The 26,551-nt window shown below is 36.9% G+C and overlaps 1 protein-coding gene across 1 annotated transcript in view; it reads right to left on the bottom strand.

The window, feature by feature from the left end:
* The window catches only part of COL12A1 (collagen type XII alpha 1 chain), a 99,997-nt gene that overhangs the window by 40,436 nt on the left and 33,010 nt on the right, over nucleotides 1–26,551 (bottom strand). The window contains exons 14-37 of the mRNA XM_059467303.1: nucleotides 25,808–26,077; nucleotides 23,672–23,938; nucleotides 21,551–21,743; nucleotides 19,832–19,953; nucleotides 17,080–17,229; nucleotides 16,874–16,993; nucleotides 16,189–16,353; nucleotides 15,854–16,000; nucleotides 15,100–15,239; nucleotides 13,807–13,936; nucleotides 12,638–12,783; nucleotides 12,242–12,371; nucleotides 11,316–11,455; nucleotides 10,434–10,563; nucleotides 8,915–9,054; nucleotides 8,524–8,656; nucleotides 8,396–8,422; nucleotides 7,948–8,090; nucleotides 5,672–5,801; nucleotides 4,700–4,839; nucleotides 3,495–3,624; nucleotides 2,712–2,854; nucleotides 1,678–1,807; nucleotides 640–782 (exon numbers count right to left, since the gene is read on the bottom strand). Of these exons, the coding sequence (XP_059323286.1) occupies nucleotides 640–782; nucleotides 1,678–1,807; nucleotides 2,712–2,854; nucleotides 3,495–3,624; nucleotides 4,700–4,839; nucleotides 5,672–5,801; nucleotides 7,948–8,090; nucleotides 8,396–8,422; nucleotides 8,524–8,656; nucleotides 8,915–9,054; nucleotides 10,434–10,563; nucleotides 11,316–11,455; nucleotides 12,242–12,371; nucleotides 12,638–12,783; nucleotides 13,807–13,936; nucleotides 15,100–15,239; nucleotides 15,854–16,000; nucleotides 16,189–16,353; nucleotides 16,874–16,993; nucleotides 17,080–17,229; nucleotides 19,832–19,953; nucleotides 21,551–21,743; nucleotides 23,672–23,938; nucleotides 25,808–26,077 (3,509 nt within the window). The remainder of the gene's footprint in view (nucleotides 1–639; nucleotides 783–1,677; nucleotides 1,808–2,711; nucleotides 2,855–3,494; nucleotides 3,625–4,699; nucleotides 4,840–5,671; nucleotides 5,802–7,947; nucleotides 8,091–8,395; nucleotides 8,423–8,523; nucleotides 8,657–8,914; nucleotides 9,055–10,433; nucleotides 10,564–11,315; nucleotides 11,456–12,241; nucleotides 12,372–12,637; nucleotides 12,784–13,806; nucleotides 13,937–15,099; nucleotides 15,240–15,853; nucleotides 16,001–16,188; nucleotides 16,354–16,873; nucleotides 16,994–17,079; nucleotides 17,230–19,831; nucleotides 19,954–21,550; nucleotides 21,744–23,671; nucleotides 23,939–25,807; nucleotides 26,078–26,551) is intronic.

Below are 26,551 nucleotides of genomic sequence, written 5' to 3'. Positions count from 1 at the left end.
CAATCAAAATGTCATTTTGGCTGGTGGCAGTTGGCAGGAATTCTGCCATTGTCCTCTACAGGATCTGAGCTTTGCTTTGCTATAAATACTCTGTGAATTTTATAAGCTTCAGAATAACTTGTGCTATCATTAAGGTGCAGGAAATGAAACACACTTACAATTCATACTGAAACTTAGAACAGCAAGTTAGATGCTGAATCAAAGTTAACATTGCTGTTTTATTAGACTCTGTCAATTCTCTTCAATTTAGGAAATGCAGATTTATGTTTATTCTGTATCCTAGAACACTGACTTTGTAATGAATACAGTATGAAGTAATAGATGGTTATTCAATCCATCACACTTCAATGAAATGCCAGGAAGCAGATTCTGTTCAGAATTTTCTGATTAGTGTGTGACTCATATATTTAACATTATTTCACATACATATTTGTTCAAGAAATCATATATTTTCTGTAGCTTCATGGAAAAAAAACCCCTGTTTTATACAAACCATGGCTTCCTAACATTTACAGCAATGATCAGAAAGCCCACAGAGCCTGCACAGTGTACTGCATGTAGAACACGTCTTGATTTTTGTGTAGCCTAAAGAATTGACTGAAAACATCTCAGTGCTTACCAAGGAATTACAGAACTTACGTATTCATCAATAGGGTCTCCCACAGTGGGTGAATAAATGATTCTGTACTGCTGGACTGGCCCATCAGCATGGTCCCATTGTACAGAAAGGCTGTTTGTGGTCTCATCAAATACTCTCACATTCCTTGGACCACTGCGAGGCACTGAAGAATGAAAATACAGAAGGTTTTACAGGGCATGATACCTCTAGATCAGTGTCACCCTCATCAATTCAAATGTTACCCTGAAGCCAAAGCCAAGGGCCCTTCCTGAAACCCTGAATAAATATATATACTTGGGGAGATTAAGTCAATGATCATGCCTGAAGGTCTTAAATAGAGACAGACAAACTGAAACAGCACGGAAGGAAGAGAACATACAGATGTGCAAAGTGAGCATCCACACACATTCTGCTTCTCAAACTCCTGCAGACAAGTATAACTATAGCCTGCCACATCTTCAAGGTTTAGATTAATTTAGGGATTTTACAGGGAAAACATAGAAGAGGCAAAATTATTGTTGTGGACAGGTTCTGTTCATGTTACTTCTAGTGTGAATTTTAAAGAATCTAAGCATAACACAACCGAGATCCTATGAGACAAGGAGATTTTGGTGTTTAAGTGTCTGCCACAAAAAACAAACAGCTGGGGAGGCCAACACATACAATTACTATGTCAGACAGCAACCATGAAGCCCTTTTTTTCTATTGGCCACTAATTCTACCCATCTTAACAGGCTATTTTTTTATAAAAGTTATATTGTTATTCATTGGTAATTTGATTTTGAAAAGAGCATTTTAACTCTTACACATGCAAATTAAGCTTATTTCCCAATTGAAAATTACATTGCTAATAATTCAAATACTCCAACTGACAGACAGCATAGAAAAAATTCCCTGCCACAGAGGCCTATAATTGCTGCAGGCATAATTCAGATGCATAAATTCAGAATTGCACTAAATAGCTTATAATATTATTTGTAATTGTAACTAATTTTATACGTTCTTCACACACCAGTTTTGAATTATATTTCACAACACAAGTACTGACTGTCTCTTACATGTTCTTCCCTGTGCTTGGCTTGGATTTCCCTCTCCATCTGCATACAGAGCTATAACATTTATTGAGTAAGCAGTGTCAGGAGTCAAGCGCTCCAGAATCACATCACGAGTGTTGCCTGGCACCACAATCTAAAACAGAAACAACAAGCACCTATATAAATAAAGTTTCCGCTTATACCATCTTTTTTTAGAAAATAATTTGAATTAAATATAGAAAAATTGGAAACAGGACCATGCTGCACACTGTCCAAGAAAAATAACATAAATTTAAAATAAAGATGTAATATTGAAAAAAATTCAATACCGGTGAAAAAAAGAACAAACAGTATCAGGAGCTCTCATTCTGCCAACACAGTTGTTACTTTTTACATTTTACATTAAAATCATTCAGAAAAAATGGGAGAAACATTCATAAACAGAAACTAAAAAAGTAATTTCTGTCACAATTTACTATGTATAAAGGACAAAAAAAGTCCTTACAATTCCTCACATAAAAACATGTACATCTAAATGTACAATATGGGTGTTCATTTTATGTTAGTACATTCATAGTCAAAACTTTAAAACTGCACTTATTTCTATAGAAATACAGGAGTTCTTACTTCACACCTGGAGGGTACTTTTTTACCCATATCCAGATTTCACTGCTCACCAACCCCCACATAAGAGTAATGATTTAGGGTAAGCAGATGGCATTTGGTTTCCTAATTACATAATTTCTAATAAATATTTGTTGTCTCTGACTTTCTTGAAAAAAAAAATTATTTAACTCATATTTATCTGCAATATGATAAAGGATACTCAATCATCAATACAGAGTTTTAAATGGGAGAGTATTATTTCTTATTTCTTTAATTTTACCAAATTAAGCCTCTATTAACAATGGACTAGACTCCTATAAACACTGTGCTTTCTGCAGAGACTCTCCTGGGCAGACAGCTGGCCTGAGTTTACTGTTATTTTTTACACTCATCAAAGGAAGCAATAGTCTCTACACACATTTGACTAATAGTATAAAAGCTAAATTACTTACAGATTCTGATGGCCTTGGGCCAGAGAGTGGAGCATAGTTAATTCTATATTGCTGAACTGGACCTGGAGCAGGTTCCCAACGGACATTCATGCTGTTTGGTGTGGGATTGTAAACGTGAATGTTTCTTGGTGTTCCTCTCTCCACTAGATCAAGGATAATTTAAATGAAGTTTTACAAAGTTGCTTGTGTAAGTTCTATTTCTAAATGAATTTACAACAGTGCTCAAAAGAAGCTGAAAAGCACCTCAGCCCTAGATAAACACATTACTTTTGTTAGCCTAAAATTTAAAAAGCTAAGAATCTCCATGTTCAGTCTTCCCAAACTTCTGTACCAAGCAGCAAAGTACATGTTTGTACTGCAAATTGAAAATATGATCATAACACTCTGTTTTCCTACTGTTGATCAGATATGCATGGAAAATAACCACAAAGTACACATTTTAGGTCTAGCTGACATTAGTAGCCCAAACTTCCTAGAAAATTTAAAGTACACGCATGGACATTAGCATGGATTAACAACAATATTCACTCTTTGTTCACAAATATTTCTACTAGCACTACAATTAAAATGTTTTGTGAAGTAAACACTAAGTGTGCTGCACAACTTTTGGAGCTAAGCTTGCCTCAATTAAGTGGACTGAAAGCCTCCACACAAATAAGCAAAGGAAACACAATAAGTTACAAAGCTGCAAAAATAACTTTTAATGTAAAATCAATTTCTAATGATCTGAGGCCATTCATAAAAAAATCCTAACATTTTCTTGAAAAGGGCCATTTTACTTACAGGTGCGTCCAGTGTCAGAGGTACGTCCACCATCCCCCTCTGGGAAAACTGGAACCACAGTTACAGTGTAAGGTGTGTTGGGCTCAAGAGTCCTCAGGATGACATAGTTTGTATTTCCTGGTACTGTGGTCTATAAATTTAAAAAGAAAGGGTCAAGAAACTTACAAAAACATGCCAAAAAATAGTTTAAGCTTTTTTATTTATCACATACTCCCCTACCATATCTAATTTCCAGACTGGATGTGATAAAAACTTTACAAAAGGTGAAGTTTAAAATAACATGGTTTTTGGTATCTTCTAGAACTGCTTTTCAAGAAGATTCTCTCGCAGACCTAATACAAATGAGTTCTATGCACTCCTATTTAGCTCTCTTACAGCTCTCTCCACTTTTGGGTCCAGATCCTGCTGTACTAATGAAAGTAGTAGAATCTGATGTGAACTCTTTAATGTCTACTCATTAGCAGCTCAGAGGCACTAAAATATCACTTTCTAAGTTTAAAAAAAAACATTACATAGCACTACAACATGCTGATGACACGAAGTATAATGAGCAGCTCATGTTAGGAAATAAAACTCCACAGCACCTAAGAATATTTGTCATCAGTAGCACCTTAGTTGCTATTGAAACAATGGCATTCATATACAATTCATTTCATGTGCACATTGAATTGTACTGATGTAGAAAAAGACACACAACTAGGAAACAATTTTTCCCAGTCTGCAGCAAGGGTTTTGTATTTTCAGGATTCTTTTAGCTCTTTAGCAATTAAATAATTTCGGGAGATTAGAATATGGATTTTTCTGATTCCACCAATACCATTGAAGCCTACAGTCACATGACTTCTCAGCAGTAAAGATGGAAGAAATTAAGTTTGCCAACTTTTTAAGCTTTTGTACACCCTGAAGTCAGCTTTGCATTCACACACAGTGCCCTAGGGATAAAGAAACAAAAACTTGTGTGTGGTACTAAATCCCATGCTAAGAACTAATCACTGATGGCCTATTATTTGGAATCAAACATCTGTAATACATATGGGAGGAACTTTCATGAAGCTGCTGCGAATTTTTTCCAGGGGGGCTATGAACAGAAAAAAAACCAGTGCATAGGCAAACAAGACCTACTTCATCCAGCAGCATTTCTCTCACCACCCCCATGAGGTGTAATTTATCTGAGATGGTTAGTGAGATCCACATGAAGAATTTACCATTTCCTCTGCACCTCCAGCTGTAGGTCCATAAAACACTTTGTACTGGCGAGGACTTCCTTCTGCATGATCCCATCGAACATTCAGAGTACTGGTGGTTGGGTCATAAACTAGCAAGTTCTTCACAGTGGTGAGAGGTTCTGAAACAGATCAATAAGATGTCAGAAATGTGGAACCCTGTTGTCTCCTTTTTGCTGTCAGATCACCTCTGTAATGTATCCTTAGAAAATTTTTAAGATAGGTTTAATAGCTCATGTTAAATCTTATTTATCTTCATCACTCAGAATACATCAGCTCTATCCAACACCACAATGCTAAATTAGAAAAAATTATTTCTGGACACTATTTTAGAATTATGCAATGAGTTAATTAGAATTTTTTCTTCATTCCTCACCAAACCCATTGTTGTGTCTGACTTCCCATTACAAGCTCATAATTAAAATAAATGCAACTGAATGAATAATTTTGTAGTTATATAATTATTTAAGTAAATACATTGAAATGGGTTTTATAACTGAAGTGTCTCTGGTAGCAAATCTGTGATTTCTATAGCAGGATCAAAAGAATGCATCAATATAAAATGGGAGAGTCCTAAAGTGCACACTATGAAGATCAGCATCTCAACTGAAGATCCTTAAAAGCACTTATATATGAGAGTAACATGCCCTCAGACGCCTTAAGGTGTTTACTAAATTCTGGCATAAAACAATTAAACAAATTAAAATGAGGAAGAAGTTCCATAGTTAGATTAGGGTTTCTCTCAGCTGTAAAAACTGGGCATCCAGTCAAAGGCAGTGGTCCAGGGCTTCTCTAGAGCCAGTAGACTGACAGGGGCTGTTACTTCAGAAAATTGAAAGCCACCAAAGGAAAAATGACAAATACAGATGGGATGAATTTCACCACAAGAAACTTTTCTTAGCTCTTCTGAAAGCAATATATTGATGATGCCTAAGAAGACCTGAAGTTACTTACTGGTTCTGCCTCGTCCTGTCATTCTCCCCCCCTCACCGTCTGCGTACATTGATGACACAGTAATAGCATATGGTGTGTCAGGCTGCAGCTTCTGTATCACCACACTGTTCTGTCGTCCCCCAACAGTAGTCTGCAGCAAAATAAAAGGAAAATGTTAAAATCCCTTTTATACTCTATTTTGTGCTTATTGCTATAGTAAAGAACACAAGCATTTGATGCAGAGTGGAAAACACTGTGATGTGTTTTCCACACACAATGCTGCAATTTTCTTCTGACTGACACTGGCAGTAGACATTGAACAGTAGTAATATTTAGTACATATTGGTTTTAGCAAGTTTAGACACAAAGCCACTATTGTTTAAAATCTCCAAACTTGAATACCACTACAATTATATATAAACTCCCAGTTCTGTACCAGCACAAATTATATTGTAACTGCTGTCATTCTTTGTACTTTTAAGACTATCTGCACATTTTCAAAGCCTGTTCAGCTAAGATGTTTGGCATAACACTTCCAGTCATCTGCTGATGAACTGACAATGAGCGAGCATTTACACATCTTTACATTTCATAGCAGTAGATTATTTTAATTTACAAGCAGACTATTTTAACTCACAATCAAAGGGGTTTTTTGTACTCAAGTGTACACAGCTCCTTTCAAAGCACAAATGCTTTTATCATCCCATCATGGCTGCCTCTACATTTTAGTATCTGATTGCCTTTCAAAACCTGACCGTAAATGATCATGATGGTCTCAGCAGTTCTGTGTGCAGTTTTTGCAGACCTCTTTTTTTCTGTCTTCAGATCACCTGTGATTCCTCTTGGTGCTGAGGCCATTAAAAGTCAGACAGGACAATAAAAACTCCCCAGAAATTATATTTTAAATATTTTGGTGTGGACTATTCTACTGCCTACCCAGCACCTACAGTTTAATAAAATATCAGAGTGGCAAAAGAAGACAAGGAATTATGATCATATGACTGCAAGTCATTTGCAAAGAGACATTAAATGCTGTGATCAGAGTAGGAGACTTCTGTGTGCTCTCCTCAAATAGAGGTGTTTTCTCCAACTGCCACTGCTTGACTCTATTCTAGCTGTAAGCAATTAAGTCTATTAACCATATTCTTTGCACAAATTTCAAGAGAATGATCATACTTCCCTCTTTACTCCACTGCCAGCAATTAATTACAGATGTTAATTAAACGTATTGCTGTTCCTTATTTCTCTAGTGATTTCTCACTAAAATAGTGTTTGACTGCTCAATATAAATTTCAATTACCTCAACCCAAATGCATGTTGTTCAGAAGAGAGTTAAAATGGGTATGTAAATATCCAACTGATTCTAAAGTAAATATTCCTAGATATACTTCTGAACATGAGTGATCTCCAATTACAGAGGCGAGCTGAATTAATGTGGTTCTCATCTGAGACTGTTTCTCTGACTCATTTGACAGTAACCACAACAGCCTCCCACTAAAGAATAGGGCATTTTTAAGTAGCACACATTTCTGATAAACAGCCTGACTGAATTACCACTCCCAGGCTGTGTTGCATAGACTGCCAGTAGCCAAAACCATTTGTGCTGACAACACAGGGAAAGCTGGCTGATCTTAAAGTACTATCTCTCCATAGCATTACAGCTTCTCATCATAGTAAAAGAATCTAAAATGCCTTAAATACTTCATTAGCACGTTTTCCATGTATTTCTCTTTACAACTGCTACCTCTGTGTGTTTATTCTGACCCTAGAGTGGTGAGAGAGAGTCTCAACTGTTCACAGCATGTTCCATGGCAAAGTCTTTTGGTAACATGGGAACTACACTATGAAAATGATGGAAAACTCTGGACTATGAAAGTAGTCATGGTAGTTCATATTATTGATTGTCCTGACACCTCTATCTGTGACTTGTAGCCTTAGATGCTGATTGACTTATTCCTCAACGCACTTTATTTTAGTTTTATCCATAGATAAACAGTTGGAGTTTATGAACTCAAAGATCTTTTCCAACCTGAATGAGTCTATGATTATATGATTTTTTGAGATAACAGGATGCATCCAAAATTATTGCTGCTCAATTAAGAGTGTACTAACTTGGATTTGAAAGGGGAGAAAAAAAACAGTGGGAATATATACTTATTCACTACAAATATAAATTTTCAAGTAAAAGATAATTAATATGTACGGTGTTGTGTTTTGAAAAGAAATTATTCCAATGGATAACTTTACAGAAGGTTGCATTTAAGGCTGAATAACTTAAGCACTTCAAAATTAGTTACCGACTGTTCAGGGCCATCCCCACTGATAGGCTGGTAAATGATCCTGTATCTCTGCACTCGACCACTGGCAGGATCCCATTTGACAGTCAAGCTGTGTGAAGTTGCATTGTACACCTGAAGGTTTCTTGGGCCACTCTTTGGGGCTGAGAAGCACAATAAAGAAAGGAATAAATATGTAGCTCACCCAAGAGCAGAGACAAACAATTCATTCTTATTTTTAAGGCTGCATGAATGCCTGATCAAGAGCTGAATGTATTAAGGGGAACATAAACTGTAATGTTTGTAAAATAATAAACATGTGGTAATCTAGTGTTTAGTATTCTTCCAAATACAAAATAATATTTATCAAATGATCTCAGCTTTTTAATGTCAACATTAATCACAGTTTAGAAAAAGGGAGCTATGAGTTTCCTTCAATAAAATGGTACCTGGAAATTCAGATTCTTACCTTGTGTAGTGATAGGTACCAAGGGTACTAGGAAAAAAGTAGAAAGAATTTTCAGAATTCTTGTATGTGTACGCTTTCTGTTTCAATAACTATGAATAACAACATGCAGAATCCCTTTATTTACTTACATGTTCTTTCACTGCCAATGAGCTCATCACTTTCTGATTCATCAGGATAGATGGCAGTAACTGAGACATCATATAATGTGTCTGGATTCAAATTTTCAAAGACCAAACTATTCTCTTCCCCATTTAAGATAGTCTTGTGAAGAAATTTAAAAAAAAAAAAAAGGAAAATATAAATAAACAAAACCAAAACATGCACATGAAACAGGCAAACAGAGTGGGATACAACTGAGTTTTTACTCAGTAACATCACTGAACATGCAGTAAGTATGTGTTCTACACCTTCTCACTGAATTTCCAAGTTACAGACCATTTATCAATTGCATTTCTGAGTTTAAAAATACACCCTCTGAGAAACTGCCCACAAATACATAAGGTGGCTGTCTATTCTTACCTCCTGTTTTTCTCCTCTTCCATAGGGCCCCCATGTTATTCTATATAGAGAGACATCTGGAGCTCCATGATCCCAAGTACCTCTGAAACTATTTGTGGTTATATCTGTGATTCTGAGATTGACTGGTGCTGGCACAGGCTCTATTATGAGAAAAGGAAAAATGTTCCACAAAATGTAACTACAAAATAAATACAGTTAAACAAAATAATTACTCAGACAAATAATTTAGAAGATTAAGTAGAAGATTCATCTCTCAGCTGCGATGCTTCTAATGACAACAGTCAAACACTGTAGTATTACCCAGTCCATTTACACTAAGCAAATTATCCCTCATAAGGTCACATCATTAGGTCATTGTCTGATAAAACAGACCTCAGCAGAGGCCACAACTCATATGCCTACTCAAAACAACTGAAGCCCTGGCTGTTAAATTTTGGAGTTATATGGAGTGAATGTGAGGTCCCATAGAGAAAGGTCAAGTTCCCTGCAGGAGTTTCTCACCAATCTTAAAATTCTTTATATAAGCCAAATAAGTCGCCTCTTATTTAGAAAGAATTCACAGAGGTTAACTGAAGGTTAAAGAGGGAAAATATTATAGCCACTGGGAAGAAATATGTAAATAGGTAGAACCAGAGAATTAAACCTGAAATAATTTCTTTGGCAGACCTTTCCTCTTCTTTCCTTACAAACACATTCACACAAAACCACAGGTACAGAGCAAAGACTAGCACAACAGCAAGCAGGAAATCTCACAAGCACTTTTATATGCATCAAACTACCAAAAGAAAAATTCAGAAGAAAAAATGAGAATATTAATGGGTTTTTTCTTCTTTTTCATACCAGATGGAGGGGCAGTGAAAAGGTAAAATTACTCTTTTCTATTGTAGAAAAGAGTAATTAAATTCTTAAATCGTAAGCTTTGATCAGGATGAGAACTTCCTTGATAGCTGCTTTCTCCTTTCAGTCTGGCACATCTCTTGTACAGAGATCAGCTCTTACAGCTTGTGCAGCCCCATTTCCTTGCCTTTATTTGCTGAGGTTATTCAAATCCCACCTTTATGATTCTCTAAAAGTAAAGGCTGCTTTAGCATCCCATGATGCAAAAACTCTCTTGGATCAGAGGCAGGATCATGTCTCTCTAATCTTCCAGTATATGGCTCAGCTTCTTACTCACTTGCCTAGATTTCTGCAAAGACCTGCTAAACCTTTCCTCTGTTCTCATATTTTCTTATGGATTCTACAACTACACTTCTCCTTCAGTCTTTAAATAGAAATAGTTTTGCTTCAGTGGCTCTTCACCTCTCTGCAGACTGCCATGACAGTGTTCACTGCAGTAAGACACAAGTCATCTAAGATTTCTGTGGTTTATGATATTGCAAATAATGCTACAAGTGCAAATAAAGTATTTCTCAGATTAAATTAGAGCTTCACCTAAACCCAATAACATATTGCAACACACACCATTTAAATCAAACATAAGACAAAAACAACCACAAGAATGATTATTAGGAAAACTTACGAGTGACAGCTTCTGCAGTTGTTGGTATGGATTCCCCTTCATCATATACAGCAACAACTTTTACATTGTACAGTGATTGGGAGGAAAGGTCAGAGAGAGTAATGCTCGTTTTGAGTCTGTCAAGTTCCACCTAAGAATAAAAACAGTGACTTAAAGGATTGTAAATTGCTCTATTTCTTACTCTGCATTTGCTCTAATGGCAGAAATTCCTGCACTGAAAAACAAAGTATTCTGCACTACATTTTACCATTTGCCCTTAAATTTACACTTAAACATTGAGAGTTCTCTACAAATTCCTTTGCAAAACATATTATATCAGATACACATAGTCCTTGTGGATCATTCACTGCTTTATTCCTCTGGAAATAAGGATGCAGGCTGAAACTTTGGAAATTTCTGGTTCCTTTAAAAAATAAATTTAATTCTCCAAGAGCTGGTTTATGCCTAGCAGCACAATTAAGGTAAACTTGTACATAACTAGAAGACATCTCTAACAATGCTCACTCATGTTCTGTCAGGCAAAGAGGCTAACATACTTTTATTCCACTATCCTGTCCTCTTAATTGTAAGCTATTCTTAGACCTTGGTAGTATGACATTTAAGGAGAGCATAGAAATGGCTCTTTACCAAAACATATGAAAATTCTCCAGTCAGCTCAAGGATTTTTTCCTCCCTGGAGGAAGAGGAGGAGGAAGAAGGGAGTACCCAAGAAATCTATCTTGTGCTCATTCAGTTTCAAAGAAATCCATACGCTTTCTTGACTGCAATCACTATGAACCGATGTACTTTACTCTCACTGGTGAGTTATAATACTACCTTTACTGTTATTTTAGTAATCTAGTTTCTCAAAATAAAACTTTCCTAGTTCTTTAAAAAATTTACCTCCTTTACATCAGCATCATCAGCTATTTTATATCTTAGGATGTATTTTCGAACTTTTCCTGGGGCAGGATCCCAAACGACATTCATGGTGCTGTGAGTAACATCCTGAATTTTTAAACCTCTGGGTCCAGGCAAAGGTACTGTAAAAAAAATGGCAATAGTCAGTGAATGCTATTCATAGCAGAGGTACAGATCTCTCTTTTAGATGGAAGTGAATTCTCTTTATGTCTTTCAGTTAAAGTCTTTTCAGTGAATGGAAGCAACCACTTTCTGATTGTCCTGGGCACTAGATAAGAGAGTTCAAAATCTTATTTTCCCAGCAATGAGCAAAATAGCTATAAACTATGGTAGTTTCACCTTTGTAACTTATGAGTGCAATACTTCCAGAGGTATCAGGGATTAAGACCATAACATTTGGTGACAATAGCCAATTTTCATCTACAGTCAATGGTTTAAAAATTTTGAGAACATAAAAGTAGCCATACTGCATGCATCTGGACCAGAAGCATGCCTTTGTCTACAGGAAATGTTTAAGGAAATGTATAAAGAAGGAAACCATTTTTAGATCTATTTTTTTCTTGATGTAGCATGCTTCTTTAGTATTCTCTATGCTTAAGAGGATGTCTGAATTCGGGAACAAGGTTTCTAAATTAATACAAGCAAAATTGAAACCTTTTAAAAACACTGTGATCTCAAGGTTTCCTTCATTATTCAAGTTAAAAATTATATTGTTCCCCTTTTAGTAGCTGGACCCTTCTCAATGAAATTGCCTTTGAGGCCTTCAGGAAATATGCAAGTGTTAGAAAATACATAAAACATGGTTAACATGGTCTTCTAAATTAAACAGATTATATAAAAACTGTTGCATGAAATTAAAATTAGGTGTTGCTGAAGCAATAAAAAAACAAAAATAAGGATGTCCATACATGTCACTTCCTGTGTGGTGAGTGGGTCACTCTGCATATCACCAAACAATACGTAAGCTGTTAAAGTGTACTCGGTGTTGGGGATGAGATCTACCAGCTGCACCTCGTTCACTGACGGTCCCACACGCATCTGCGCATGAAAAATAACACACCATGTTTAAAAACTGAAGAAAGCAATGGCAGAAAAGCAAACAATGATTTAACTTCAAGGGAATTTTGTTTGTGAGATTCACAGTATATTTACAGTTTCCTGACTGATGTCATTGTATATAATATCCCAGTAAGTTCACTGCACTTCAAGATGTACATGCCAGTCTTTTGACCATTATGATACTCTAACATTTTTTCTTAATTTATTTTTGGTAGAGAACAGGTAGCAAAGACAAATTCTCTTACCTCTTTCTCTGTGGCTGGGACTGTAGCATTCACAGGTTCATATGTTAACAAATAGCCAGTAGCCCCATTGAGAGGTTCCCATCTCACTCGCATGTAAGTTGATCCAATGTCATAAACATTCAAGTTTCTAACTGAAGAGATTGGCACTGTCAAATAAAAAATACATATTAGTTTATTTCATTCTGCTTCTTAATATTTTATATCACAATTCATACCACTGAGAATATTGCACATGGGTATTAGGGCATGTTATGGGTAGTAGAGAGGCGATCTGCAAATGGAGGTATTTAAATCCTTAGTTTAAGAATGAGGTAATGGTAATACTGTTTTGAATGTGGCCACAGATTTTTTACTTACACAGCTAAAACTCTTACAAGTCAGCACTGGAACATTTTAATCTTGTAAAAAGCACATTAACTCCTTTTATTCAACATTTAACATTGAAAATTCTAATATGAAACAACATTACTGGCTTGGGATCTGTATAAAGAGGATTTTTGTCCTCTCTTTTTGTTTTCTATATTTCTCAAATTACTAAATAAATGAAAAGTTTCCATGAAACCAGACTTCATAAAAATTATATACATTTTAAGGATTTTTTTGACAAGCCTAATACAAAATTAAGAAGTGAAATGAACAGCAGACATTCAATATTATTAAAGAGGCAGAAGAGTCATTCTATGGTGCGTACAGCATAAATGTACCTGAAATCCATGTAGACAGCTCATAGGAAAAACATAGCTGAGTTATAACTCATAGAAGTGGCATAATTGTGTTGAATTAGCTTTTGTTAATTAGAAATAATTCTGTCTGGCAGTAGCAGGAATTAATTATGTAGCATAAACAATTTGTTTTTTATCAGATTTCAGGAATTCATAAACTCAGTCTTGTAATTCATGTCTGTTGTTCTAGTTTTGTACAGCCATGCTTTATGAGCCTAGAAAGAAGCTGGGACTAATATTTTCTACCACATTGTAGCTTCACTTTGCTGAAGTCTTCGAGACAACAAGGTCTGGACAACCAGAGTAACACAATACAGTTTGGTAATTCAAATTAAATATTTTACTTCTGCTAAGAAGAAAATCCGTAGTGCTGAAAGTTCTACTGGACAGCTCCCCAGGTGCCAAACTGGTTGTTAACATGTTTTTCAAGACCCATTTCTAACTTACAAGTTGTTTCCCTGCCGATTAGAGGTTCACTGCTTTCGTCTTCTACCACAGAAAACACGTTAACCACATATTCTGTTTCAGGTTGCAGATCTTTCAGAACTGTTGTTCTTTCCATCCTACTTACATAAAACTGTAAGAGAAGCAATGTTAATCACTGTAAGAAAAATATTTTTGTAATTTTATCTCTAAGAAAAGCAATCATTCCTTGTGAAACTGCAGGAATCAATGACAAGGAGATAAGTCTGGTCCTAATTTTGTATACATTTTGTCTGACAATATAGCATCATTTTTGCAAAGCAAGCTGTAGGGAATCTCAGACAGACACTTGATTCAAATTGCATTGGATCTGCTTAGCATCACTTCGAGTGCATTCTGATTTCACACATGGTTTACACTTCCACATCACTAAAGAACATAAAGAGAGGACCAGGAAAAAGGGGCCAGTTTGGGAAAAAATTCAAAATCTGGAACAATCTAGGATAATCTAGATGGTTACAGCACAAGGCACTGGAAACACCTTGTAGAATGGAAATACCTGACAGAAATCAAATTGTAAAGTCAGTTTGCAGTGGAACAACAGCTCAAACTTTAATCAAAGGTCAAATCTTGAACTCTCCATGAGCCATATATAAGATTTAAAGCCACAATCAGAGATGGGACATTCAGAGCTAGGTACACAGCGGCACCTAACTACATTCTTCTAAACACTTCATATTCCTAGATACTATTCTGTTTGGTCAAAGACAGTAATGAGCATTTCAGATTTCCCAGGACCAAGAGTTGCCAACCACTGGCTTTCTGTGTAGAGAAGCAGTAACAACAAGATAAGTTTCATCCTGTGCAGTAAACAGTTTAGAATCATATAGTGTTAATCTGAGCACTTCTTACAACCTGTACCCCTCACTATCTTGTTCTCTACAAAGAAGGAAATGCATTAAAAGAACAGGGGGCCTACCCACGAGTATGGTCAGAAAATTTCTGGTGCAGACATATTTGAACTGATATATGACAGTGGAATATGAAAATAAAGGAGTGACTAGAAATAGAAGACAACTCTTTATAAGAAATATATTTTATGACTGGATTCATGACATTAAAACAATCACAATAATATATATGCTCCAGTTTTTTGTAATTTTGCGTAACATTTACCAAGGCATGATATTCTTGACCTTAGGAGCATTTTTAAGTTGCTTTTGCACCCTACTCAGCACAAATTCAGAATGATATTACCGTGATGTGGAAGTCCAAAGTTATACTGGACATTGTAAAAGATGAACATACAATACTAACCTGTTTAGGGCTACCTCCAGAGGTAGGATAATATTCAACTCTGTATCTATCAACACTCTCAGGAGGTGGGCTCCATCTCAGTCTGAAAGAACGAGGTGTCACTTCTGAAATAACTAAATTTGAAGGAGGTGGCAAATCACCTGCAAGAGGGAAGCAAATTAAAAAGATATTCATTTATCTTGTCAGAAAGGGAAAAAACCACTTTGCGTACTTGCTTATATTTATTTTTCCTCAGGAATTCTTAAAACAACTGCATGAAGAGATAGCTCATATTAACCCACTCAAGATTAAACAAGTTCCCTGTAATTCCTGTTTACCACTTCAACACCAGTGTTTCACTGAAGAACCATCAGCTAACATGCATGTTTTTTCATGCTCAGCTTTGGTTTTGGGCTGTCAGACATTAATACTTGAAAAGAGCAGGGCTGCTAAAATTTTCCTTATTGAATGAGTATCATCAAAAAACATGCCACAATGAATAAAAAGCTGACACACTAAGATACTTCATGATTCTGGGGAGAAAAAGAAGGCACATCCAGCAATGTCATGCTGTGTTAGTTACAACACAGTCACTGTTGGAAGGAAAGGAAGGAGCCCTGCAGGGTAGTCCAGGTGGTCTGCACAACTTCCGCACACCAGCAGCTGAAAAAACAGCCCACGGCTAGCACAGTGTTCCCAATAAGTAGTAAAAAGGAACTAGCAGTGCAAGCACATAAATGGATAAAGAATGAAATAGACTGAAAATGTGATGTACCTGGACCTTTCACACTGTTACACAGATTCGTGGTTACATTATCAACAATGGTAGCCAGGAAGGAGAAGTCTGCAACATTGTAGGCATGGATGTCATCTGGATCTGTTGCAATTTGCTTCAATTCATTTTCATCTGCATTTTTAATACCTTACAAGAGAAGAAGAAAGCAAAACCTGTTAGAAATTACGGCCAGGAAGCACAATAACATGCAATTAAGTCCCTAAACACATTCTTCAAATAACCTTTCATGTACTCATGTATGTGGCCACTTCTCTGCGGGTTTAGCAGATGAGCATGGGGGGTTGCTGCAGGCCTTGCCTTCATGGAGTACTTACCAATTGCATACAGTTCCACTCCCTCATCTCTGAGTTTTCTTGAAGGGGCAACTACATCATCTTGTGATTTGCCATCAGTGATGAGAACACCAATTTTGCGAGCTCTGGGCCTTAAGCCAGCAACTGGCTTGAAGTTGTTTTTTAGGATGAAATCCAAGGCCATTCCTAGCATGACACAAAGAAAGTACCCATCACTGTAAACTGTTTGCATATAATAGTCATAGTAAAAGAAATTAGTGCATCCTAGTGACTTCATTCTGACAACATAGTTCCACTGTTTATTTCCTTATAGAAGCACTTTGAATCTAATTGCAGCCCATCATCTAGATCTGAGCAACTGATACTATTCAGGTGCTCTCTTACCTGGTGTTGATCACCCTCCTGACTTCCACTACCCCTCTTTCTGGTTCCTGGTTGTCTTCATCCCAACCCTGAAATGGAACTGACCTTTCTTCTTTTCATAGGCTCCACAGCAACACAAGCTCTTCATCACCCAAAACCTCTTCTAACACATTTCCCCTGAGTTTATAAGCCTATGCTGTACCTCTTCTTTTCCAACCATACTGAGCTGAACTGTTAAGTCCTTTTCATCACAGACACATTTGAGTTCACGGAACAAAATCAGGGTCAGCTACTAGAATAATTTTCATTGGAGCTAAAGTAAAATCCTGGCACTGTGACATACCTGTTAGAGTATTGCCTCCTTTATATGGCAAGTTGGCTACAGCCTCTAACAAAGACTGTTTGGTTCGGTAAGCATTGAGATTCCATTCTGTCCTGGGATCACCACTATACTGTGCAAGACCTGGGAAAAAAGCCACCATTTACTCAGTCATTATGTGTCTCTGTAGCAGTTATGCTCCATTTTCCATCCAACATATGAGAACTTACCAATCTGCACTTTGTCAGGACCAATATCAAAAACTTCAACAATACGGGCAATGAAGTTCCTGATGGTTTTAAAATTTGGCCTCCCGATACTCCATGAGCCATCCACCAGCAGCACAATATCAGCTTCTGCTCTGGTTCTACATTCTAAACCTGCCGTGTCAACCAGAAAAATATAGCCTTAGCATGATGGCTTTCTTTCCCCATCCTTTTAGATGACATATGTCATGACTTAGCTTCCAAAATAGCTCCAGTTTTATTCACTGGCACTCCGTCAAGTATGACCTATTTGAGAACATTATTCACACTAGTCAGTGGTTCCATGGCAAAAGCTGTCTAAACTCCTTCATGTATGTTTCCTTTTAAAAATAAGCCTTTGCAAATGTCAAGGCCAGTGTTCTCTATTGTCATGTCATTGTCTGTTTTGGCCCTTAAATATGGCTGATGACTTGATTTCAGAAGTTTTGTACAAGACTACTAAACGAACCACTGATATGGCAGTTAGCACTATTAGATTATACAATTTTATGGTATCTTAGTCTGTCACATATAGCTAAATTACTGATTAATTTTCAACCATGTAATAGTGGGATTAACGGTATGTATTACAATCACTTTCACATAAATAGCATTCCTCAATTTTCAGGGGAAAAAGACATAATAATACGTGTAGTAGAGAAGTTTGCATGTACAGAAAAGAAAGAGCACAATCCAGAGAAGACACACAAACATAAACACAGGTCAAGAGATACAGAGGGAACAAGAACAAACATTCATATAAAGCTGCAATAATCTCTAAAGGTAGGAAGTTATTTCAGATATCTTCAGTTTACAAATTACAAAATAAAATATGCATCATATTGTTTTCATCACAAGGAAAATCACAAAATATTTATACAAAACAGAAAGAGACACAATAATTTTATCCACAGCCATTTGCAGGAAAAAAAAAAAAAGGCCAAAATCCCTTCTCTCTTTTTTCCTGTAGATTCTGTTACCAGCTGCAATTTTTCTGGCTTCCTGCCATCAGAGCTTCTGGTCTTTATATGGAAGAAATCCCATTGAGAAAAATCATCCACACTCATCACAGTTGAAAGATATTGTGATTTCATATATGTTCCACAGAATTGATCCAACACTGTAGACTCATGAATATAACTATTCCATGTACCTGGGGGTTAAAAGCATGATCCTCTTCTGCACAGAAAATATAGATCTAGTCTTTAGTCAGGACAATAAAATCAGTTGGGAGTAGGGTTTAAGTCAAACCATGTTAGTTCAAAAAATTGCATGCATAACTTTTATATGAAAGTTAAAGTTAACTTTATGTACAATTAAAAAGTTAATCTATTTTGACTTTTATGTTTCTTTCAACATATTATAGTCCCCCACCTGGAAAATTCTAGTAAATGTGCAAGATCTAGGGTGATTTTCCCCCCATTAATATATAATTTACTGTTACATTTGCTGTCCAAGATATAAATTCATTTTTCACATTAACCATTTCTCAAATCCATGCATTAATAAAACTAATTAGCTTAAAGAGTACAACACTGAAAACAGAAATGAGAGCTACTATAATGAAAAATAACAAACCACTCTTTGTGCAATTTTTTGTTGCCAGCCTTATGAAAGTTTTAGTCTAATGCCACTCCTGGCCTGTTTTAGGGGTTTTTTTCAGTTTACCCTCTATTATTAGACAGAGTAGGACAATTATTTAGGAATTTTCTAAAAATGTTTCAATAAAGTCACATAAAAGATGAGTATTTTTTACACAGCCCAATGTGAGCTAAGCAAAAACAGTATAGTCAGCTGTCAGAAACCTCTTTTTCTTTATTTAAGTCTGAAAGGGCTTTGCAGTTAGGTTCTTTCTCCTCACCAAATTCTCTCTGATGTTTATCCAAGCATTGAAATGGCAGAGGAGAAAAGGCTTTACTTATTCATGTATACTTGTCTATTGAGAAGCAGACCTGCTTTTTTATGCTTTCCATGAAGGACTGAGCCCTGAAACCTTCTTCAGCTGGTAGAATTGAGAGCATGGTGAGCACAAATATTAACAGAGGCCTATTAAGCACACCAAAGGGAGGTAAATATCATAAAAGTCAAAGAAGTTTTGAAAGAAAGGTTTTTTAGCTACAGGTTTACTAGTGAGAAGCTCCCAGAGATACTGGTGAGCACTCTGCAATTGCCTCTGTGAAAAAGTCTCCTCCTGTTATAGAAAAAGAACCAAAAGACTAAACAATGACTATGTTGAATATAAACTTAAATAATATACATTAACACTAGGACTATCAGATGTTTGTTCATTATATCATCTTAGTCTTAAAAGTGACCATATAAGGACAAGAAAAAGGCCAACAATCTGCTTAAAATTCCTTGTTCTACTCCTGTGAAGACCCCTGTAGATGAGCCATGATCTCTGTTCAAAAATTTGACCTTATGTGATCTAACACAGATGTGGACAGCTTGAAAATGCAATGCAGATGGCTTTGAATAATCAGCAAAACACAGGTTGCCTGCGTTATCATCTTTGTAAGATCATCTGGAGGGTGCAGAGGACTAGAACTGTGAACTGAGTCATGCTTTGTGGTCATTTCAGAACAGGGTTTATGTCATCAGGGAGGGGAATATAATGAATCCTGTAAACAAGTATGTGCATTAGAAAAACAAAAAGGAAATGTAGTAAACTTCTTATCTTTTTTTTTTTTTTATCCAAAATACAAGACTGCCATTTCTTCAATTCAGTCATGTTTACCTCTAGATAAAAATGGCTCCGTAGTAGTATCTGAAAGGGTGGTCATCTCTTGTCCAACCAGAGGGTTGCTCTCTCCTCCTTCAAACATCCCAAAAACATTTACCTTATAGGTAGTTCCTGCCCTGAAATAGTCAAAGAGGTGTACTTTAACTAAAGTCATTTGGCTAGTAAAATGCTAAACAATTCATCTATTAAATTCTTACAAAAAAAAAAGAAAATACCTAATGGAAAAGAAGGTGCTAAAACATGAAGCCCAAATACTGGCTCTTCCACAAGACGTTGATGTTTCAACAATTTAAAAGCTGATTTTGCACTCTATACTTAAATTTATAGCCTTCCTCATTCAAGTTATTTAATTCTGTGAAGACAAATTTTCCAGGCAGCCAGAGATCAGGTTAAGAAAGCTAAAGCCCTGATAGAATTAAATAAGGCCAGGGACACCAAGGGCAACAAGAAAAGTTTCTATGGTACATTGAAGATAAAAGGAAGAGCAGGGAGAAAATGGGCCTCCTCCAGAAGAAAACAGGAGACCTGGTTACCCGGGATATAGAGAAGGCTGAGGTGCTGAATTATATTTTTGCCTCAGTTTTCACTGAAAAGTGCTCCAGCCACACTGCTGGAAGGTCACAAAGGGCAAATTAAGAGACTGGGAGTGATGCCTGGGCTGCATCCCAAGAAGCAACCAGCAGGTCAACAGAGTTGATTCTCACCCTCTATTTGGCTCATGTGAAACCCCTGAAGTACAGTGTCCAGCTCTGTAGCCACCAATATAAGAAGAGCTTGGACCTCTTGAATGAGTCCAGAAAAAGATTGAAAAATGATCAGAGGATGGAGTACTTATCCTGTGAAGACAGGTTGAGAGTTGGGGTTGTTCAGCATAGACAAGAGAAGGGTCTGGGGAGATCTTATGGTAGGATTCCAGCACCTAAAGGGAGCCTAAGGAAAGCTGGAGAGGTACTTCTGACAGGGGCATGTAGGGACAGAGAGTAATGGCTTTAAACTGAGACTAGATTTAGATTAGATATTAGGAAGATGCTCTTTACTGTGAGGGTGGTGTGACACTTGAACACGTGGCCCCGAGAAGTTGTGGGTGTCCCATCCCAGGGCATGAAGGCCAGGTTGGATGGCAACCAGATCTACTGGAAGGTGCCCACAGCAATGAGGTTGGAACTAGATGATCTCTAAGGTTACTTTCAACCCAAATCCTTCTATGACTGTATGATTCTTTGACTTAATGATCCCATTTTAATTATATTTAGTATACTTGCCTAACAGATTTTGACTTGGTGGGAAGACTGCTTTAAAAATCTAAGCCTCTGAGAAAATGAATCAAGAGCTAAATTAAGCATCTTTTGAGAAACATGAGACAAGAAACTTTTTAAAGTAAACTTTAGAAATCTCAATTATCCTTCATTATTCCATTATCTTTCTCATATGTGAAATACAGCTCCAGCCTATATATCTTTGCCTCCTTCAGTTCCTGTGAGAACACCACAAGTGATGTAAATGGATAATCTTGGAAAGAAACAGGCCAAGTACCTTTCAGAGATGGCATAACAGGATTTTCATAGCTAATTGACAAAATTACTTGCTTAACTTACAGCAGATTTTACAAGACATTTCAATACCAGATCGCAATTAAACAAAATCCTAGGCTAAAGTTATTTAAAGGAAACTGAACAAAACAAAACAAAAACCAGTATGAGGGAGTATGCATACCTAAGCTCCTCCAATACCACTGTGCTGTCATAGGGCCCCACTATTAATTCTCCAAGGCTCCCATCATCTTCAGTGGGGTGGAAAGTTACTTTGTACCCCTTCACTCTCCCTGGGGCTGGCTCCCAGGTTACTCTGAAACTTGACATAGTTGAATCTGAAGTTCTCAGATTTCGAGGTGGCTTAAAGGGAGAGGCTGAAAGGGTGGGAAACAAAAGAGTTTAGATCAGGTCTACACATGGCAAAAAATCAACAAGTATGCTTTTAAGTATATATATATATATATATATATATATATATATATATATATATATATATGCAAATGTAGTATTAGTGAGAGTCCTAAACTCCTTGTTCCTTTCTTTAGCAAAGACAAGTATTAAGAGATGAAAGATGAGATTCCTAACTTTTACTTTTACCTATTTAACCAATAAGTACATGGGCTAAGTCTATTTTTGAGGCTCCCTCTGCAGTCAATGGACTGAGGGATAAATTGTCTGGCAGCTAAAGCAACTTCACCAACCACAGGCGTGGCAGTGTGTCAAAAACCAATTCTTCTGAGGAGTGCCAGCCAAGCAGCTGGTCAAAGCTTTTAGGTCAAGAGCAACTTCCTCAGAAGATTAACAGCTGCCCACTGCAGGGCAGCACTCACAGACAATGGCTACAAGCTGTTGCTAGCTTCTGCATTTTGTGCAACTTTTGCTTGTGTGCAACTCTAAAGTGTAGTCATGGAAAATAATGCATCAGTGTAAGCTCAAATGGGAATTAGAGTAAACAAAAAACTACCACTATTGCTTTGGCCTGAAAGACAGAGAAAAAAACATTTGCCTTGTCCCTGTGCCTATGCAATTGTCTAGCTATAGCCAAAAGATCATAAATGTCCTCAAAATGTGAGTTCTGCTGAGAAACAGTAGATATACCCCTAACTCACAAGTACAGATTCTCTGTCTCATCTCTCATCATACTCCCTGAATTATCATGATAGCTTCCACTAAAAAGATGACTCAGGCCTCACTTGCTTCCAAAGAGTGTTTACCACCACAGTTATTTAGACTGAAAGCAGAGACATATCTGTATCAAGATGAAAAGTTCAAAAATCAAAAGCAGCTGGATTATCTAAAATTTATCTCAGTATAATTTTCAGCATTAAACAACTACCTATTGGTTAAGACCTGCTCAAGTTTTTGTGACTCCTTTATATCAAGCACATTTTAGGTTAAGAAGAAACCTTTCTTCAGTAACTGAGGTGCTGATATCTCCACTGTTAGGATACCTTTATCTTACTTCCTGTCATTCAATATAACGTATATTCAGAAAACAGAATGGCATGAACTATCTACAGAGAACCTCTGCAAATGGCACTAGTGTCAGACAGGCAGAAACATCTTGGAAAAATTATCTTTAGTTAATAGCTTTCCATCTATGGAAGCAGAAAACTGACAATAAATCTGATTGATCTGAACATCTAGAGAACATTTCCTTACAAAATATAAGACCAGCATCACATTCCTACTAAAGATAGAGTAGAAAATGAGTTTTGCTTTTTCCACAAAAATAACTTCACTGAGACTTAATAAACGTCTTAAAGTTTCAGTTTCTGAGGGAGAAGACAGCCTGTCCAAAAGACCATGAAGTCAGACTTCCACAGATGAATCTTCAAAATCATCTACTCCCCCTTTTTAGTAGCTTGGGTTTTCCACAGAAAATATGGTGACCAGAGAAGACAAACCTAAATAACAGGATGATGGGTAGCTATTTAATCAATACCCAAAAGCAAAAGGCAAAATATGCAACAGCAGACAACATTTGATTAAGTAGCCTGTCTTCCTCACAAAACACCTTGTTTGAACTTCTGATGACAGCATTTCAAAACAATTATAGTATTTTCAAACAAATTTTACACTGTACTTACACCTCTTAATATCAACAGCAAAAAGCTGTGCTCAGGCTATGCCACAGTGAAATTTCAAATCAAATTCTCTTCTCAACTTATAACATTTTCTTCAATTTTCCTGTCAATTCATGATCTTGGCAGACTCTGCCATGCTTTTCTATGTTTCCTGCTTATTAATTTTAAGCACAAAACTTGCATTATGAAATCCTGTACAACCTTGTGGTACATACCTGTTGTTCCTTCTCCTTTTCTTGATTTCCCGTGTCCAAAATCATAAATTGGAACAACAGTTATGTCGTACGTGGTGCGGGGCTTAAGTCGCTTGAGCACGATGCTGGTGGCAGGGGCATTTACTCTCCCAGACATTTGCCTGCCTCCGCTGCGTGCTCTGTAGTTCACACGGTAAGACAAGACTTTCCCAGGCGCAGGCTGCCACTTAACTCTCATTGTATTTTCTGTCTCATTGTCTACTGTCAGAGTCCTGGCATTTGGTGACACTTTTCAGTGTAAAAATATGGATAAATTTTTACTTTTTCATGTACAGATATATTCAAATGCATGACTACAAAATTAGTGCTGCTGTACTAAAAAATAAAATTGGCCTTTTTAAAATTCCAGTATTTGATTGTGGGGAGGACACAGGGGAATCTCACAGGCCATTGTTAATTATTTTTTAATTGTGATGGACTAAACAACCAGATGTTTGGTTTTCACTACTGAGACAAAAAAGGGGGAAGTATAAATCACATGATGACGCTGCATAATTGGGAGTTTTACTTAGTCATGTTTTCCTTAATCCATTAAATAATGGATTCAGCACTCTCAAATTGATAAATTATAAAGTAATTGATTTTCATGAACTCAATGTCCTATAGATTTTCTAAGTTTTGACTTCACAGGTCTGATAAGGTACCGGTGAATACCTAAACAGCTGGTTGTTGAACCCCATGCAAACTGTCCTTCAAATAGATGTGAGTGACTTTCCAAATGCTTGGAAAATCACTCATCACAACATAGCATATGTGCTGAAATAGACCTTTGAACTAATAAAGCATTTTTTCGACAAATTGCAGCATTCAGCTTCTAAGAGATATTTTCCAGACTGTACAAATGGTATAAATAATCCCAAGTGAACTGACAGGTATGCAATGCTGGCTGTCAGCCAAAATAAGCCATCTAGGTTTTGGCAAAGCTGAACCCTCTTGGCATGGTGGAATCGGTCAGTATTTCAACACACAGTAAGGTAGGCGTTGTAGCTCCTAGGAACTGACAATTTCTAATTGTGTGTATGCCAGAAAGATACAATAGTTTCAGGCTATTAGCCCCAGGTGTGGGGCTATTGGTAGGCCTAACAGCAAGTTCCCTCAGTCAGCACACAGAGAGTCAGTATAAATGATGAGGCTAGCTACCCACCTAACCTGGAAAAGCTAGAACAGCTGGTGTTGCTGTGCTTGAACCAAGAAGGAAGCCGTGGCACAGCAGTCTGCTAGTCTGCTTTGACTCTGGGGAGTCAGCTCTTACTAACAGCAGCAACCACTACTCTTGCAAAACCTTGAGAACAACTGCTCTGGGTCAAGGACAAAGGTTAACGTAATTCAGCAGCCTGTCTCCAGCAGTAGTCAAAACAGATGCTTAGGACAGAGCACAAGAACATGTAAACACACATGATGCTTCCTCCCTCAGGCTCTGTCTTTGCATGGTCCCTTTAGGCAAACAACAGGAATGTCAAGCCTTATCCAGGACATCCCTTCATTCATTCTGACTCCTTCACTTGCAGTTCCTGCTACAAAGAAACAAGCCATCCCTGGGCTCTGTGTTTTTTCACTTTGCCTACACTGCAGGATAGGCTTGAGCATCCTTTGACCAAATACAATATAATGCTTTAAAATAAGAAAAAGAAGAGCCCCAGAAAGGTAACTAACAAACACCAAAATCACCCAGTGAGCCTCAGTTTGAGGACTGTGAAGATTGGAAGGGCAATAACTTGGAAACTCATTGATTCTGTGGGAATGCACCCCATCTTTCCTCCTTGCTCTATCCATATTTCCTTCACCTGATTTTTAGCAATCACACCAAACCTATAAAAGGTTGAATTCAGAGTAATATGCAGACCAAATCATATCTTAATTTGGAAGCAATTCTTGCTGAATCCAAACCTATATGAAATAGAAAAGATTTTTTTTTTTTGGGTTTTTTAATAGTCCAACAAAATGTCAAAATTGGCTGAGCTGAGGTGGCATTTTGGTTTGGGGAAACTTTCCATAAAAAATAAAAAAGAAAGGGGAAAAATAAGGTCCATTTTATTTTAAAATTATAATTTCATCAAAAACAGAATGTTAAAAATGGTGGTAATGTATTACACTTACCATCAGTAAAAGCCTCTCCTTCTACCGGGTCTCCTTCTCCACTGCTGTAGGCTGCATATACCGAAATCCTGTATTTAGTCTCTGGCTCCAAGCCTTCTATCACAGCATCCACTGTATTTCCTGGGACTCTCTTCTCACCCACAGTATCATCATAATGTGATTTCCATACTATCCTGTAATGGTTAACTGTTCCTGGGGCTGGTGTCCATGATAACCCAACTGTAGTGTCAGTTATGTCTGTGGTAACTAAATTACGTGGTGAACCACGTTCTGCAAGAAAGAAAACAGCAAATTCTCTCTTAAACACAAATAGCACAAGTTAGCAAAGTACAAATGTAAAAGCCAAATGATCTTAAAAGCTAAACCAAACCTTTCCCATTAATATTATTTTCAATAACATACGAGGGTAGTCCCAAGAGAAAATAGATGAAGGTTTCAAAAAAATGCTTAAAGCTAACTTTAGACTATGAATGATCTTATCCCAACCATGTAAGATACTCAGCAGTCATGCTTTAGAATATGCAAAATAACAATGGCAGTATTCAAAGACCTGGAATGAAGCCAGTGCTTAAATGTGGTGCAGCTCACTTAGGTAAATTTTAACTCTCAAAAAAATGATTTTATTTCATTCATTCATCGTCATTGTTATGTGTGTACCTTTTTTCCAAGGGTTAAATAATGGAGACTTTTCACAGAATCACAGAATCAAAGAATCTGTTGAGTTGGAAGGGACCCAGAAGGATC

This window comes from Ammospiza nelsoni, chromosome 3 (genome assembly GCF_027579445.1).
Source record: "Ammospiza nelsoni isolate bAmmNel1 chromosome 3, bAmmNel1.pri, whole genome shotgun sequence".
NCBI classification, from domain to species: domain Eukaryota; kingdom Metazoa; phylum Chordata; class Aves; order Passeriformes; family Passerellidae; genus Ammospiza; species Ammospiza nelsoni.
The sequence above is the reverse complement of the archived record's forward strand: the minus strand, read 5'-3'. Positions and strand labels throughout refer to the sequence as shown.